Source organism: Solanum pennellii, chromosome 9 (assembly GCF_001406875.1).
Source record: "Solanum pennellii chromosome 9, SPENNV200".
Taxonomy (NCBI): domain Eukaryota; kingdom Viridiplantae; phylum Streptophyta; class Magnoliopsida; order Solanales; family Solanaceae; genus Solanum; species Solanum pennellii.
In genome coordinates, this window is record NC_028645.1 from 82745255 (window position 1) to 82762681 (window position 17427).

At 34.3% G+C, this 17427-nt stretch overlaps 2 protein-coding genes across 3 annotated transcripts; one reads left to right on the forward strand and one right to left on the reverse strand.

The window, feature by feature from the left end:
- Positions 1 to 559: 559 nt before the first annotated feature.
- On the forward strand, positions 560 to 3990 carry LOC107031133 (protein disulfide isomerase pTAC5, chloroplastic). Its single transcript, XM_015232372.2, has 7 exons — positions 560 to 968; positions 1744 to 1980; positions 2909 to 3004; positions 3077 to 3199; positions 3319 to 3562; positions 3637 to 3674; positions 3749 to 3990. Exons 1-7 carry the CDS (start codon positions 603 to 605, stop codon positions 3848 to 3850), a joined length of 1206 nt encoding a protein of 401 aa, XP_015087858.1. The 5' UTR covers positions 560 to 602; the 3' UTR covers positions 3851 to 3990.
- On the reverse strand, positions 3988 to 14189 carry LOC107031132 (glutathione reductase, chloroplastic). 2 transcript variants are annotated; one of them, XM_015232371.2, is made up of 17 exons: positions 14031 to 14189; positions 12878 to 13025; positions 12005 to 12069; positions 11678 to 11747; positions 11462 to 11533; positions 10798 to 11001; positions 10356 to 10429; positions 10188 to 10271; positions 9798 to 9885; positions 9363 to 9444; positions 8981 to 9054; positions 7489 to 7596; positions 7284 to 7348; positions 6087 to 6200; positions 5617 to 5716; positions 4846 to 4899; positions 3988 to 4513 (listed from the first exon to the last, which is right to left on the reverse strand). In XM_015232371.2, exons 2-17 carry the CDS (start codon positions 13016 to 13018, stop codon positions 4421 to 4423), a joined length of 1488 nt encoding a protein of 495 aa, XP_015087857.1. In that variant the 5' UTR covers positions 13019 to 13025; positions 14031 to 14189; the 3' UTR covers positions 3988 to 4420. The 2 variants fall into 2 exon arrangements, with proteins under 2 accessions (XP_015087857.1, XP_027767724.1); XM_027911923.1 differs by lacking the exon at positions 14031 to 14189 and adding an exon at positions 13397 to 13533.
- Between the last annotated feature and the right edge of the window lie 3238 nt (positions 14190 to 17427).

Here is a 17427-nt window from a genome sequence, read left to right on the forward strand (position 1 = left end):
CTAGTGGTTTGGGCTTCGCACTTCTATATTGGAGTTTCAAGTTCGAAACTTCTTGTCAGCAAAAGCACGGGGTTTGCCTTCTGGGTCGAGCTTGTCGCACCAGGCTTGCATAGTGCGGGTTATCGTGGTTTTGCGAGCTATTGCATAGGAGTTGGATTTTTTCCCCGTGCTCACTCAAAGGATAGCTACTCATTCCATTCTCATAAAAAAAAAAAAAGGAAAAAAAGACAAATATACCTCCAAACTTTGTATGCAGATACACTCTGTCATACTTCTGCGACATTAGTGCCCTTGTAGTAAAAAAACTAGAGCATGTATACCCTTTATATTAACAGACATACACTTGTTATATCATATCGACGGACAAGGTCGCGTCACGTGTACCTATTTAGTCTTTCGTAATATTGAAGTACATATATGGTCTAATTTTTTAACGGGAGGGCACTAACTTCCCTAAAATATGATAGAGCGTATATGTATCATTTACGATAGTTCGGAGAGCTTCCCGCTACTTAAAATATCTCTGATTAGTTTTTTCATATAAATAAATAAAAACCGTTAAAACTGAAAACAGAAAAAATCTGTTAAAAGTTTTCACATCCATGGCATCTTCACTACCACTGAGTTTCCATATCATTACCTCAAATCTCCATAGCAACAACACTTACACACCTAAATTCTTCTCTCTAAAAAACTCCTCGGCATCCGTTTCTGTATCTCACGTTTGCTACAGTGGTTCGCCGGAAAGGGAGGAGTCACGGTGGTTAAGGGAGGAGCAGCGGTGGTTGAGGGAGGAGCAGCGGTGGTTGAGGGAGGAGAGAAGGTGGGAAGCGGAGCGAGAGGCGTTGTTGGTTCAAATTCGGGAGTTAGAGCTTCGTGTTAAGGAGGTTGAGAGTAGTAGGGATTCGCTTCTTCCAGAAGCTACTTCTGTAACGGAGACGGTAGCTAATATTGCTAAGTTATTGCAGGTGCGGTACATGGATGATGGATCTATTTCAGTTTGGGAAGAACAAATTGTTGATTGACTTGTGCATACTAACTAAAATGCCCTAAAAATGGAAATGAATTGAAATTATCAAATTTGTGTATGATTAGGTTTATATTATTACACCTGATTTAGTTTATTTTGTTATTAATCGCTTTTCCTAATTGCAGTTTGAGCTTCAGTTGAATTGATTATTCAGTTTTGAGCTGAATTTTTGGTTTAATAAGGGCCTCTAGTAGCAACAACAACACTGGAAAAGTGATTTTGTTTCCTAGTTCGGAGTCGGAAAAGATGAGAGTAGGCTCACTAGTCTATCATTGTTTGATTAATGTATAAATTGTTAAGTACACTCTTTAGATGTGTGATCATGTTAACTGAACTATATTAGTATCAAAATTTATGATTTTGAGGCTTTTGGTGTTCTTCTCTTTTGTACCTTCCGAAATTCAACTTGGAATATGTTTCCCTTTCTTTAAAATAAGGTTCCACAATTTCATGAGTTGCTGAGTTAGTAAATGTCTATCTTTAGGTAGTTTATTCTTGTTATGTGTGTTTGATTCACGGATCCTGGTAAATTTGTTACTTTTGCTATGAGTATTCAAGGAAAACAAATACAAAAAAAAGCATTTTTTTTTCTTTGGTTAGCTTGTTTCTTTTTTTTGTTTTAGTAAATTGGTACTTTGAAGTTTTTGATCAGTTCTATAATAAGTGTATACATGAAAACCTTATCGTTTATGTTTCTTTTTTTGGTTTTCTAGCTGCTGAAGGAGGGAGAGGTGGGAAAGAATGTAACTGTGATTGCAGAAAGTGGGTCGATTGCGTTGCCATTAGTTTTAGAAGCAGCAAAGCAAAACGAGGTTATTGTCCAGGAAGAACCACAACAGGAGAAGGTGATTAGGGAAGTTCCTAAAGAATTGGAAGGAGAGGGTAACAAAGCCAAGAAGAGGCGGAGTTTGAAAAAGGGATCTGAAGGAGATGAAGTTCGACTGATGCAGGTCTGCTAACTTAGAATTACCATGTCTTTTTATCACATTTACTTGGTTAAGTCAATGCTCCTGCTTGTTTAATTGATTCTTTGCTTTCTGTTTTGTATTTTTACACATACTAGATGCATGACATAACTAAATAAAGTCATTGATTTAAAGAGAAGTACCAAAATAGAGTGTGGTGAAGTTATGAAAACTATGTGGAAACAGAGAAATGAATTTTTGTAAGAGGATATTTTCTGGGTACAGCTGCAGAAAACCCACTATGGAGACTTAATTTGTGAGACAACCTGTAAATTTTGAACCTGATTATTCATTTGCTCTATACAAGTATTTTCTTTCTTCCTTCAGCAGAGCTTATCCGTCATGTGATCTTCACGTGACAAGTTTCCTTCCAACATGAACAGACTGGTAGTCCTTGTATCATTGTCACCAAGTAGTCCAAGAGTATCCAGGTTATTATGAGCATAAAATGAGCTTAGTTAGTAGATAGTTTGACGCATCAAAGTGTTATTGTTTCAAGTATACATCAACACCAAACCGTTTAATATAATATGACGATCACTTCCCTTATTGGTATCGTTATAACTCCCTTGCTCCAGTATTTTGGTCAATCAAGCTAATTTTACTGAGGTATCATGGATGTGGCACAGAATACCTTACTTCCTGTTTTGGAGTCACGCTTTCGTACTTGTGTTTATCTCTTAGCTGAATAAATTAGTGATAACAGAATAGACTTCCTTTATCCTTGTGTGTTGTGAACTTCATGCACTTGCCGGAAACTTGAATTGTGTTGGATCACATAAGCACATATGTAATAGTTCATTGACATTGATTAGTTCTGGATTTGCTTTTTTATTTTTACAGTTTTCTTTCCTTTCTGGGTCTTTATACTTGTATTTTACATACATCCCTTAATCCCATTTGCCCTTTTTAGGAACAATTGTTAAAATTGGGCTTTTATTGTGGTGAGGAAGATATGGAGTTCTCCAGCTTCTCTAGTGGGACTGAGCGTGCTGTGAAAACTTGGCAGGTTTGCTTCCATTTGTTTTGGCTGTGGGTACAATACAGATGATTCATATTTCTCTTTTATCCACCTGAGCAGGCTTCATCTGATTTACGAGAAGACGGCATTATGACTTATGAACTTCTTGAAAAGTTATATATGGTGCAAAATATTGACAGAGTGAAGGAAAATCCCAAACAACCAGATGGAACTGAAGCTAAGGTGTGTTATCCCAAACAATGATAGTCTTGATCATCAATATCAGTGTGGGTTTCCAATGTCACTTGTGTAAGTAATCTCAATCAGTATACTATAATCCGATGTTGTTCTTTCCATGTCAGACTGGTGCAAATGGTGCAGCAATTACATCTATAATGGAAATAGAGGAAGTTCAGCAGACCATTGTGAAAGAAGATGGTGTATCTGAAAATGATGTTTCACACCATCGAGTTTTTCTCCTAGGAGAGAATCGATGGGAAGAACCTTCCAGACTTTCTTCAAGTAAGAAACCAGCAGAGACTAGTAGCGCCAGTACCACCATCAAGTGTATTACTTGTCGTGGAGAGGGTCGCGTATTATGCATGGGTATATATTCTGTCCCTTCTCTTGTATTTGAAGAACTATTGTCAAACATTGAGGGTAAAATGTGTTTTGTGCAGAATGTGATGGTACTGGTGAACCAAACATTGAGGAACAGGTACTTTTTTTTTTATAGCAATATATAGTTCTTCAAGTGTTTGGTTGATAAACTTATGTTTGAATGTATTGCAGTTTATGGAATGGATTGATGAAGGAATGAAGTGTCCTTATTGTGAAGGCCATGGATTCTTAACTTGCGATGTTTGTCAAGGCAATAAGATAATGCAAGCTTAGTTTCCAAATTTTGATTCTTCACCTTTAGAGGAAAATTGTGTACGTCACAAAAAATGATTCTCAACGAGTATCGAAGATTTATACAGATGCTAATGTTGTAAATTATGTAACATCAAATATATATCTTTAGATTAAAATCACATGATTGATAAATCTTCTATTCCGAGTAAAACTTAGACAAATAGATTGAAAAGGCAAAGTACAATAACAATAATCTCACAGCTAGGATCTGTTGAGGGTTTAAGTGTACATAGACTTACCCTTACCTCGTGGAGGTAGAGAGACTATTTTCTCAACTCAGATTGGGGATATATTAACACCAAATCAGTGCTTGAAACTTGCTGCTAGTACAATTATCAAAAGACCCAAGCGCTAATGTTTATTCAACATGCAGATATTTCTCTGTTGGTCCTCACAAACGTATTCAAAATCACAAAAACAAAATCGCACCATGTAGCTAAAATACTATGAAGTAAATACTGAATGTAGGTGTTCTTTTTTTTTTCCTCATGAAATCACCCTCTTTTTTTTTTTTATGTGGTAGTATGGTTTTATCACATCTTTGGTTCCTCAGAGGTTTGTCTTTGGTTTGTTTGAAGAAACGCGCCTCGACTCTGAACGCATGGTCACAAACTCTTCTGCGGCAGAAGGATGTATTCCCACCTGGGGTGATAAATAAGGAAAATAAATGAAGGCAGAAAACCAAAACCAAAAAAAAAAAACAAGAAACAACTCACTATAAGATAATTTTAATGTCACCATTCTTTAGTGATGAGGAGTTGAGGATTTAGCCTATTGGGAAATCATTCTATGGAGTAGGTCTTCTTTCTTTTTTGGGGGGGAAATGTAACAAATACTATTCATCAAAGTCATATCCCAAATTTATCCGTGGACGGAATCTATGAAATCAGGTATTCACTCTGTTTCGTCTTTGATGCAACGCTCTTAGTACTTGACCTTTTAGGAAGAAATTGTAAAAGTAACATAAGACTTACTGTACTGTCGAACTGCTCCTTGGTTGCTCCACACTTTAGTGCAACGGCAATGCCCTGTGTTGGTGGAAAAAAGAAATATTATCAATCATGATCATGATGTAGAAACCTTAGAATGATGGTAAAAGGAAGAAGTTCACGAGGGGCAATAAGAATGAAATTTTAAAGCTAATCTGTCATCCAGGAAGAAGCCATATTGTTACTCGATTCTGAAGGACGGTAGCTACACTGCTAAAATTGTGCATGCTGGGAAATAAAAGTGCAGGGAAGAATGAAGACAAGTGAGGGATAATCTAATATTAAGTGCCTACCACCTGTAACCATGAGGTTCTAGAGGTTGGTGACAGAAAGCAAAGTTGGGTAAGTCATTGTTGGGACTCCTGACTACAAAGATGACAAAAGGCAGTGGCACAACGTTCAAAAATTGAAATAAAGGCATTCAGCAAAGACGTGTGAATAATGAAACTTATGATGGAAATTGGATTTCAGGAGAGAGACATTGCTATGAGAGACTAAATGATGGAGGCTGTTAACATTATTATGCAACAAAAAGGATGCAACCCTCAAAGATGCTGATACTAGTGGGCAGTCATATTCTGCCATTAAGACTCAGATGCACCAACTACATGGCATGATACTCAAATTATTCACAGTCGAGAATCTCATTATGGCATTCAAGAATAGGCAAAATATAAAAGGTTAAAATTAATCCAAACATAGAAAAGGCAAGTGTACAAGCAAATTATACGCAGCAGTGAAGCAGAAAATACATGCCTGCATGATTTCAGGTGCATCTGGACCGCACATGGATGCCCCTATAACTTTATCTGTCTGGGCATCAACAAGAAGCTTCATTACTGACTTCTCTGTTCGTCTGTTACGGTATAAATATTGAGAATTAGTTGCCACAATTCTACTATTTATTGGTTTGACCAATTCGTAAATACAAAAAACTGGTCAAGAATCAATACATAACATCACAGGAATGCTACATACAAGAAATCAGTAATCATCAAACATCCAGTACTCATCAAATATGCTGATATTAGAAACATTTTGAACAAATAAAAAGATAGAGAAAAGAAATATCTCCCCTCCATTGTAGCTTAAGCTTATGTGCACACACAAGAACCATGGAGGGTCAGTGAATTGACGAGCCAGGTAAAGAAGAATTAGCTGTACTATTGGGTATACATTTAGGGGCAACCTACTGACAACAAATCAAAAAGTAATTTGGTTGGTACCCAGATATGGTGTTCTTCATTGGATTGAATGATGATGTGTAAACTGAAACTTCTCCATTTACTTGCTCTATGGCCTGTTCTTCGCTGGACCCCACAACAGAGAGAGGCGGGATGCTGTCCAGCAAAAATAATATACTTGTTATAAATTCAACCAAGAATATCAAACAAGATATTAATCATGTGATTAACCTCAAAGAAATACTTTCTACCGGGTATGGGCTTACTTCACAACATCAAAGCAATTAATTTCAGAAGTTCGATAAGAAAATGAGAACTGAATTAAAAAAAAAAAAAGCACCTATCCACACTACAGAGCTAAAGTAACTGCCACATGCCGATTTGCTTCTCTAGATAATTTGGTATCACTTAAGAAATTCACCCCCATACTTCATAAAATCGTCAACTTCATTGTCTAGTTTTCATCAATTGACATCAACTTAGGTCCAACCCAACCCCAAAAGCTAACTCAAAAGTTAAGGACTGTCCAAGATATAAAGAGACTACATTTCATATCCTCAATCCACGTGGGACACTCCAACACCATCAATGCTTTGTACTGGATATCTAGGATGTGGATAACATAACAGGGATTGGTCTGATATTGTTATGATAGCAAGAAAATGAACCTTAGGCCTAACTCAACCCCCAAAACTAGCTCAGGAAGTGAATATTCTCCAAAATCATCTGTAAACCTACCTGCTATTCCCTTAGCCAATGTGTGACAGTCTAAACATAATTTTTTTTGACAAAGAACAGTCTAAACATAATTGATTTCCGAGAAGTACCCGTTTCTGCTGCTGTCCTAAAAAACTTCACAAAATGTTGACATCGGCTTTTCTATGAGATTGAATTCAAAAAGTCCCAATTTCTCTGGAGAATGTTCCCATCAGCTGTCTTATGAGATAGAATTCAAGTAATCAATTTCTTTGTTGTCATGTTTTCTCCACTAGAAGTCAGCTCTTTATTGACAGTTGTAAAAATTGTACTTCCTAAATGAGACTAGGAACTCCAAACAACTTACATCGGGAGATCTTTCTAAAATTGATTCAACTAGTTTCAAACTATAATAATAAAGGATGACATTAGGAACTGACCTACAGTTCGTTCAGGACTAGGACAAGCTATTTGGGATGAAGCGTTACAAATAGGTCAGAATAACAAGAAAATAAGAATCAAGAAGGTATATCAAAGACGTACCAGAACACAGCACATGGGATATGTGAGTAGTCAGGCTTGGTAGGCTTTCCACCAAAAACAGTTTTCTGCAGACATGAAGCACAACATAAGTAGGCAATTATCTTTCAGGAGATGACAACAAAAGCAACCATAGTGAATCCACCAATCCAAGTTAAGGAGAACTAAATGATTTCACTCAGAAAAAACAAGCATAAGAAAAAGTTACCGCAAAACAGGTTCCTTCCATCAAAGCAACAGGAGTAAGATTCATTCGATTGGTGACATCACCAATGGCCCAAATGCTGGGTATATTGGTGCGGGAGTACTCATCTACCTGGACAAACATTAGGGAGGTCTCTCTCAAGACAACAGCATGAAACATCTTTAATTTACTTGAAATTACAGCAATTTGCTAAACAAGGTCATCACTAGAAGGCAATCTTAAATACAAAATGAAACATAAGCATGTTCACAACACTGATACTAGTAGGAGAATTAACAAAATCATATACTCCTTATCCGAGTATTCCTGGTCTGAGGATAATAGGTCAATTGATGTTTGATTATTTAAGCAATTTTAACAAGTACAGATTTACAGGGCTCCAAGGAAGGTATGTTATTCACTTGGTTGGAAGTGGTGGGGGTGCATTCTCATACATGTGAAAACGTGCTGAAGACATCAATTACTTTTTGCTACACTTTGAAATTGGTAATCATTGGGGTGGACACTCTACCAAAATATAGTGGGCAATTAGTCAAGAATATGGTGTTTAATTGAGGCCTCAAAAGAAAAAAAATGCAAAACATGGTATGTAGGCATGTAACTCCATTAACTCTTTAGGTATCTTGGAGAGAAAGGTATAGGAGAGCCTTCAAAAGTGTGAAATGATTTGTATAGATGAGGGCATGTCTTCTATTTCTAGTTAGTTTTTGGTGCACCCACGATATTCCTGTTGGATGATTGGATGTTACTTGTTTTAAAAAAACACAATATGGGCAAGTTCTCGATTCCTTTTCTCTTTTCTGTAAGGTCTCTTTTAGTATACAGATTGGATACTAAAAAAAAATTCCACAGCCTTAATGAGATTATTCTTTATAGAAAATTAACTGTTGTTGATAAGAAGAAGAAAAAGCAATTGTCATCAACTTAAGTTAGAACTGAATTTTAGAACAATTTAGAAGCAACAATATTTTTTGACATTAATTTAGAAGCATGAAATTAGAACCACATAACCATGCATACTGACTAGCATTGAAAATCAACAGTTAGAATTTCATATACTGGAAAAAAAGGAAGTAGCATTTAAGGACTCATAATGCAACTTTTCCCTTTGTTTTAGACTCTTCAATGTGTGTGGTAAACTGCCAGATGGGCTGAAGGGGATGCATATTAACATACAAGATATTAAGTAACCCAGCATAATAAACACCCACACTAGACACTTCACATTTTATACTCAGTTAACTCTAAAGTCCTGCGAGTGCCTCAATGATCTCGTTCATCATAATACATTGAATAGATGACCCTACATCATTAAAATTTTCAAAAAGGAAATTTGCATTCAAGTTCATATCTCAATACAGCATCATATTTGTAAAGAAGATGTGGGCCACATCTAAGAAAACCCACAATGCACCAACAATCATCATCTACAAGATCTTTATGAAGAAGATAAATCAAGAAACTCAAATAATAGGATAAAGCACTCGTTACTAACCTTCACCGCTTTCATGTTGTCAAGCTCGACACCAACAGCATCCAGATTCAACCTTTTTGTGTTAGGGAGACGACCTGCAATACATAGTATTGAGCTGCTTAAGACCAATCCAACAAGATAAGGAATTTTGAAAAAGAGGGAAAAAGGGCATTGCTGGAGAAGAGACACAAAAACACTGTAAGTAATTAGACAATGGTTTACTACATTGGCAACAGAGACAAAGATAGAAGGAACTTCCAGTTGTATTGGACTGCAAGTTTAACTGAGGAGAATTAAAGAGAAGATACTTGGACAGCCAAAAACAGATAAATGGCCCAACCCAATAGACTTAGTAACCTGACTTCAGTTTCTCTATTGAGTATACTTATAATGAAAAAATTACCAGTTGCAACGAGCACAACATCTGCCAATATCACTTCACCATGGTCAGTGTGCACTTTGATGCCACCTTCTGCTTTTTCAAGCTGAGATATTAAATTGCAGTTAGGAGTAGCAAATATGTAAATGCAATTACTCAAAATATGCAATATAGGCATAGCAAAGATAATCAACAGTAACTTCGGGTAAAAGGAGTAGAAGAACATAACATAGGAGGATAAACAACACATACTTTTTACTTTAGGGTGGGGGTGTAGCTCGAGGATAGGTAGTACCTTTGAAGATTTGAACATAAATTGCAGAATAGGCAATCAAACCAAACCAGCAATTGGTGATGACAAAAACCTTAGGTAAATGGGGAAAAAAAATAATTCCCTGTGTAGAGTTACACCGAAAAAACAAGTGTTCAGTCTCCATACAGTTACGGGAAATAAAGTACCTTAGTCAATGTCGTGCAAGGATGCATAGTGATTCCTCTGCCTTCTAGATTTCTTGCAACTACAGCTCGCATTTCATCATCAAAACCTCTGCAATTCAATTTGGTAATATTATAACGTCGCATGAGGTATTGAGGTGTCACAAACTTATGACCACTAGCACTAGAATAGAACTCTCTTTGTAATTTTGATTTACACAATTCTAGAGAGCCTGCTGAAAAGACTCTATTTCTTTGAGAAGAGAAAAGTTGGTCTTCCCGACTAACTACTTGGGAAAATAGACCTTCTTTATTCAATTTTCGGTGAATTATAGTGTCTCACTTCGACAAGAAACCACTTCCCTTCTTTAGAAAAATAGAAAAAAGATAATTTATAACAAGACATATTTTTACCTCAGTGGGAGTTCCTTTCTGAAACATAGATCCACCGTTGAACCCATTCCTCGCCATATAGAAGCAAACTCAACAGAAATGTACCTGTAGTAAAAAAATACCTAGTTCACATCCTAATTCATCAGTGGAAACGAACTCAAGATAACGAAGATATGGATATGCACATACCCTCCACCAAGTATCACAGCACGCTTTGGTAACTCTTCCAAGCTCAAGGCTTCATCTGAAGTTATGGCTAGCTCCTATTTGCACAACATAAGGTACACGATTAAGAAAGAAAAAGGTAAACGGCATTGAGAAGTGAAAATGAGACGCCACAAGAAAACCAAAGGAAAAAAAAAGGGAACAAGATTATACAATCAGCAAAGAGAAACTACTTTTTTTTAAAGGAAACCAATGGAAGAGAAACCAGGGAGAAAGGTGCCCGGGAAGGGAGCAAGATAATCATTAATCACATTGTTAAACATCCAACGAAAATTATCCCCCACACAGATTCTAGATTCAAGTTCCTATTGATGTAATGAACATGACAGGAAGCAGACCGCCAGAAATTTAAGCTCCATTTAACCATGTTGCAATAATTATGAAGTTTTAGATGGATCTGATTCACCTGTCCTGGAATGTCTGGACGATAAGCCCTACTACCAGTTGCAATTAGAATGTGCTTCGCCGAATAGCTTATCTTGGTGCCATCCAGTTGAATTAACTCAACTTCATTTGGACCTACCACTCTTCCCTCACCTTCAAATAGTTTTACTCCTGCATTTGAAAGTAGCCTCTTATAGATCCCATTTAACCGTACAATCTCCTCGGTCTGCAAGTTTGAAACATAACATTAGCAAAATTTGTATCTTTGAACTTAAATTATCACTCGAAGGAAAAATACAAGGGCTAGTGAAAAGGTGGACAGTTCTGTTTCTGCATGTAAAATATATAAGTTTGAGAAGGTATCCACAGATTAGGCCCCACAGTGAATACCATGTCAAAGCTATCATACTCTGTGTTTCATTTTCCTTAAGATGTTGATGCTTCAATCAAATGAACTTAAAATTTCTTGTCTATATAAAAGATCAAACTCTCCACAATTATTTCCATTGTACTTCCTCAGAGAAATGACAATTCCTAGAATAGAATTCTTAGATGAGTTAAAAGTACGGATGAGGTCTGCCTACACCCACCCACTCCCCAGACCCCAATTGTGGGAATATACTGGGTATGTTGGCGGCGCGATCCCTCACATAAAAATCAATATTTCTAAAAAAAGTTTGAACAACCTTTTTATGCAAAAGCTTCTTCCAGTTGAAATTGACTTTCTCATTCACTTCCCATCCATAATTCTTTGCATCCTGCAGGTCACCCAGAAGCATCAGAGGACCAAATTACTTGTATCAATTACACTTTACTGTCGTGTAATCGAACTAAGGCAATGGCAGAACAATAGAAATAGATAGTTCTGTAAGCCAAAATATTTAGTAGGAGTAAAGTTTCACCTCCAGTTCTGGCCCATAGGCTGCTCCATAAACCAAAATCTTTTTAGGAACGCAACCACGAAGAACACACCTGTAAAAACCGGATTTACATTGAGCTTCTGTCATCTAATATGCATAAAACTGAAATAGTATAATCACATACAAAAATGTTTCTACCACATGATATTTTTTTAAATGAGGAGCAATCTTATTTCTTGACAGGTTACATATGGGACTTCAAGAGAGAGTTCATTTTCAATTGGTAGTCATAAACCAACACAAGTGAAATCATAAACATTAAATTAGTCTGCAACTGAAAAGGTTATAAGAGAAATAATATGAACTCACGTTCCACCAACTCCCCCACTAACTTCAGAGCCGATGGGATCAAACGGAAGCTCACAGATTGCAACCTTCAAAAATCAATACAAAATTATTGTGTAAAGGAAAATTGAATGGGTTTTTATTCAAGGATCAATAGAAGATAAGTAAATAAGAGTGGTAAGGACAAGTCACGGAACAACAGAAACATGTTTCATCATTATGTGATGACATATCCCAGCAGGAAATGCAACCATTGAGGAAGAGAAAAAACAGAAACCTCAAAAATAGTAACCAAGCATGTTGCTTCAGTTAATGCTACTCAAGACATAAAGCCATCAGAATGAAATAAGATCCTAGAGATGCTATATCCTATATTTATCAATATTTGATTATAATGGTTTCACCATCTACCTGTCCATGACTAGATCATTCTAGTCTTAAAGCTCTCTTAAATTGAGTTCCGCAGAGAAAAACTTAAAATTACCACCTGGATAGAATAATTATGACTTACAAAATGGACACTAACTATCTAGTCTAACCATTCTAGAAGAGACCACTCAACAAACAAATAAGAGGACAAGTCATTTTGACACAGGTACTTATCCAGCTTGTCAATGTTGTTCAACAACGTGAATGGAAATTCACCCTTCATGTAATCACAGAGACGCTAAGACCAACAAACGAAAGCAGGAACAAACTTTTACTAGCTTTGCTGCATATCTCAACTTGTCATATCCATGAACAAAACTAATGGAAATTTATCCCTTTCAAGCGACCTTAAAGCTACAGTTGAACAGAAAGATCCCAATAACTCCAGTCCATTGCTTCGAACTAACTGTTGGGCACATTAGATTGAAACAATTTGAATCATAAACAAATTTCAGAAGTACCATATACCTTAGCTCCATATTGGGCTGAAAACCGACTAGCTCGAACCCCACCACTTCCAGCACCTATTACGAATAAATCAAAGTCATAGTGCGCTTCTTCTTCACCAGGTTTGCTCAACTCTCCATCAATTAGCATCTTCCTAGACATGATTAGTCTGTATGCACAACACCCATAAAGGAAAATCACCACTACTTTCATATACTGCTTACCAGGAGAGAAATGCACAGAAAGAAGAAGGGCAAACAAGAGAACTCTTGTGATAAGTACATGGGCACTACCAAACGAAGTTTAACATAGCATTTCAAAACAAGGAGCTCAAAAAACCCAATATTTGAAACGACCCATTAACTTAAAGATGCCTATAAAATGATAAGGAACTAGGAAGCAACTTGTTTGTAAATAACTCAAGAAAATAACACCTTAAAACAATACTAAATCTGTTTATACTTTTCTGCCACCCTTTAGTTCTTAATCACACCAAGATTCTTAGCAATAAACTGTAGAAAGAATCACATATTAGAATACCTTAGTAAACTTGAAGCAAACAGTTATCAGCAAAGTTAATCCTTTTCAGCTTAAGGGGATAGTTAATCTGGAAAACTTCTGAAAAGCACAAAGTGTTTATAAAACTAAAAAAAAACTTTGAGTGGGTCAATGGAGAGATGTGTATACCATAGTGTTCACATGATAAAAATATAGTCAAATGTGTATAGGAATTGTAGAACTATACAACAAAAAAAAATCTATCTTTCTCAAAAATAATATTAAAACAATAAATATAATATTTAGTTAAAGTATATAAAAAATAAAAAGCTCTTTTGGTCTCTAATCAGTGAACAGGAAGAAGTTTCAAAACAAAATATGTATTATTCTACACAAAATAACAATACTGTTGAATAAAACATAAATAAATTCTCTTGCAGCAGCCGCAAAATCAAATATAATCACGCAAAATATATAAAATTCCGGTTTCCCGATGACCTAGCAAAACAACCGACAGCACGCCGGTGCCGGATCGAAATCAAAAACTCAAAACTCAGTACTAGTATCAATTCAAGTATTAGAATCAACTAATCGCTGTAAACCTCGATAAATAGTTCGACGATTGTCAAATTAAAACTTCAAAAAGTTTCATAGTAAGCTGAAAATATGAAATTACCAGTAGATATAGTGAGAGAGACAACTTCCACTCGCCGCCGGTAAACTATCGCCGGAGTAGACAACGGAGAATTAACTGCAAGTGCTCCTCTTTATATAGGGTAGAAATGAGAACCCGGTTTTATAAAACCAAAAATGAACCGGCACCCACCGGTTCATCTAAGCGATATTCAAGGTTTTGGGGAATTTATTTATTTTTTCTTCGAGGAACCGAAATTGACTATTTTTAATTCGAAATGTATTTAATTATACGAAAATTGACTATAATTTTATATAATTAATAATATCGAAAAAATAATCATAAAAGTTGATTTATTAAAATGAAGAAAAATATAATGTATTTTTTATATATATAAAAGTCATGTAAAATGAATTGGAAGGTGGTTTGGAGAGGTGAATATCATTCACACGGATGACTTAGATCGATTTTTCTCGTTGCCTTATTGTTTACAGTGGTTTACAGGAATTGTGACAGAAATTATAACAGTTGCGGATTATTTCAAAATTTAAAAAAATGAAATGAAAGGAGTAATAATGATCTCATTTCCGAATAAGTTTGACATCAGCTCTGCGAGTTCTCATTTTTTAAAAAATTAAATCATATCATTGTCATAAATAAAATTAAACTGAAAAAATACATTAAAAATATGTAAATTATAGTGCTAATTCATACTGATCTAAAACATAATATCAACTAGTTATTATTATTTATATGAATCTTTTCGTTCTTTTTTGTTAATCATGTCTTATCTTTAACTAAATCTATATTAATATCAAGTTTTACAGATTTATTGAGATCACTTTTAACTATATTTATTATAATATTTTTTTTTAAAAAAATATCAAGTAATTCGTATTTTGAATAAATTTCTCACAAATACAATGAAGTAGTAAATTACAACTTCTCTATCTATTAGTTTATGGTTTGATATAAGTTGTTGCCTAAATTATTGTTTGAAAATAAATATGTCATTATCACAAGTATAATATATAGTTATTTATTGAGATTTTTGTTGAAGATTATGCTTAGCCAACACAAAAAGCTGGATGGTATTATTTTTTCTTTTTTATGTTTCGCATCGAGTCAGAAATCTGTATTAGAACTTCAATTAAATTTAAATTGTATAACGCAAAATTCATTTGAGGTTGACACATTCTCCATATCCAAGACTTGTTAAAATAAAACATGTACTAAAGCGTTGCGCACAATCATATATATATTTGTTATTTTTAATATATGTTATTTGAATCGAGGATCTTAAGAAAATAATATAAATGTCTCTCTACTTTCACGTGATAGGATACAAAGTCTATACACACTCTATTCGATTTCACCGAATATGTTATTATTACAGTATTGTTCTAAAAGATTTTTTCTTTTAAATGGTATGACGATCTCTCTACTTTCACGTGATAGGATGCAAAGTTTATATACACTCTATTCGATTTCACCAAATATGTTATTATTACAGTATTATTCTAATTTTTTTTTTTTAGAATGGTATGACGATCTCCCGTTCGTCATGTTTGATGCATATAAAAGTAGTCTTGTGTTTGAAACTATAGAAAGAAACGAAAATGAATAAAGAATTATAGGACAAATTCATATGTATAGCTAAAGCCTAAATGATCTTTAAAATTATATAATATAATGAAAATATTTTTAAGACAATAACCTATTTTTGGAGGGGTTCAAAATTAATGTAAAGTTATAATGAGACCATATTTCATTTTCATAATTATGGTACTAACCAATCATTTTCATAATTATGGTTACTTGCCCTACATAATGAAAGACACTAATAATTAGCCTATTCGGTGAAATCTCACGAGGTGAGATCTGAAGAGGATAAAGTATAAACGAATCTCATCATGATCTCATAATTATAAAAAGATTATTTTTGAAAGATCTTCAACTTAAGTACATCAAACTCAAATAATAATCGAAGAAAGCATATATTCATTTTTTAAATTCGTTCCATCAATTTTTTTAAGTTTCGATTTTCTACTATTTATATTTCTTGTTTGTAGACAGTCAAGATGATTATTTCCATGATATGATAGGTGATTCACCTAGAATTTATACATTTGTTAATAGAAAGAAAACAAAGATACTTCAATAGTATTGTCTTGTCTTGTTATCCATCGCCATGATTTATTATGTTTTAATTATTGTACTATTTACACATAATAATCTTTTTTTAAGTCTGGAGTCTAGAGGGTGAAAAATATTGACAAAAATTCCAAAATTGTATATGATTATTTTTTTCAACCAAAATGATAAAATCGCTGTGACGAAGTAGCGATTTTGTTTGCCGAAAAAAGCAAAATTGTCGCTATAGCAGCGATTTGCGAAATTTGATTTAAACAAATATTTGCCAAAGCAGCGATTTTCAAAAATAAATTTATTTTTTTCTTATTTTTTAATAAATCGCTGCCCTGACAGCGATTTAACGTGTGCTATTTTAAATAAAAATTAAAATAAAATTGCTGCCAAAGCAGTGATTTTGATACAAATATTTTTATTATTATTTTATTTATTATGGTTATATACGTACACATTAAATTTTAAAAAAAATTGTACCAAAATTGCTGCTTCGCAACGATTTCATTTTAATTTTTTTAAATTTTTTTATTATGATTATATTTTTTTATTATGATTATATACGTACACATTAAATTTAAAAATTTAGAAAAAAAATTGTACCAAAATCTTTGGCAGCAATTTCATTTTAATTTTTTTAAAAAATAGCAAATAAAAAAAAAATTCACGTTAAATCGTTGTCAGGGCAGCGATTTATTAAAAAATAATTTTAAAAAATAAAATTATTTTTTGAAACTCGCTGCCTTGGCACCGATTTGTTTTTTTTAAAAAAAAATTAAAATTTTACAAATCGTCTACATAACAACGATTTTGCTTTTTTCGACCGATAAAATCGCTACTTCATCAATGATTTTACTGTTTTAGTTAAAAAAAATTCGTATATCGTTTTAATTTTTTATCAATATTTTTCACCCTTTAGATTCCGGACTCATCTTTCTTTCTTCATTGTTTTCTTTTGAACTTGAATTTGATACACTTTGAACTGAAGTATCAAGTGTTATGTTTCAATTATCATATAATTTCACTTGTAATAATTGTTCTTTTCTTCATTATTTTCTTCTTTCTTTAACTTAGAATTTGATGCATATTAACTGAAAATCTTTTAAAAAGTCTCTACTGCCTTGTCCAACATCTCTATAACCACGTAGTTGTAAAATCTGTATACACTCCACCCTTCCGTAAAGATCTGCATACACTCCACCCTCCCGCGAAGACACCACTTAGTGGCATTCGTTGTAAAATCTGTATACACTCCACCCTTTCGTAAGATCTGCATACACTCCACCCTCCCGCG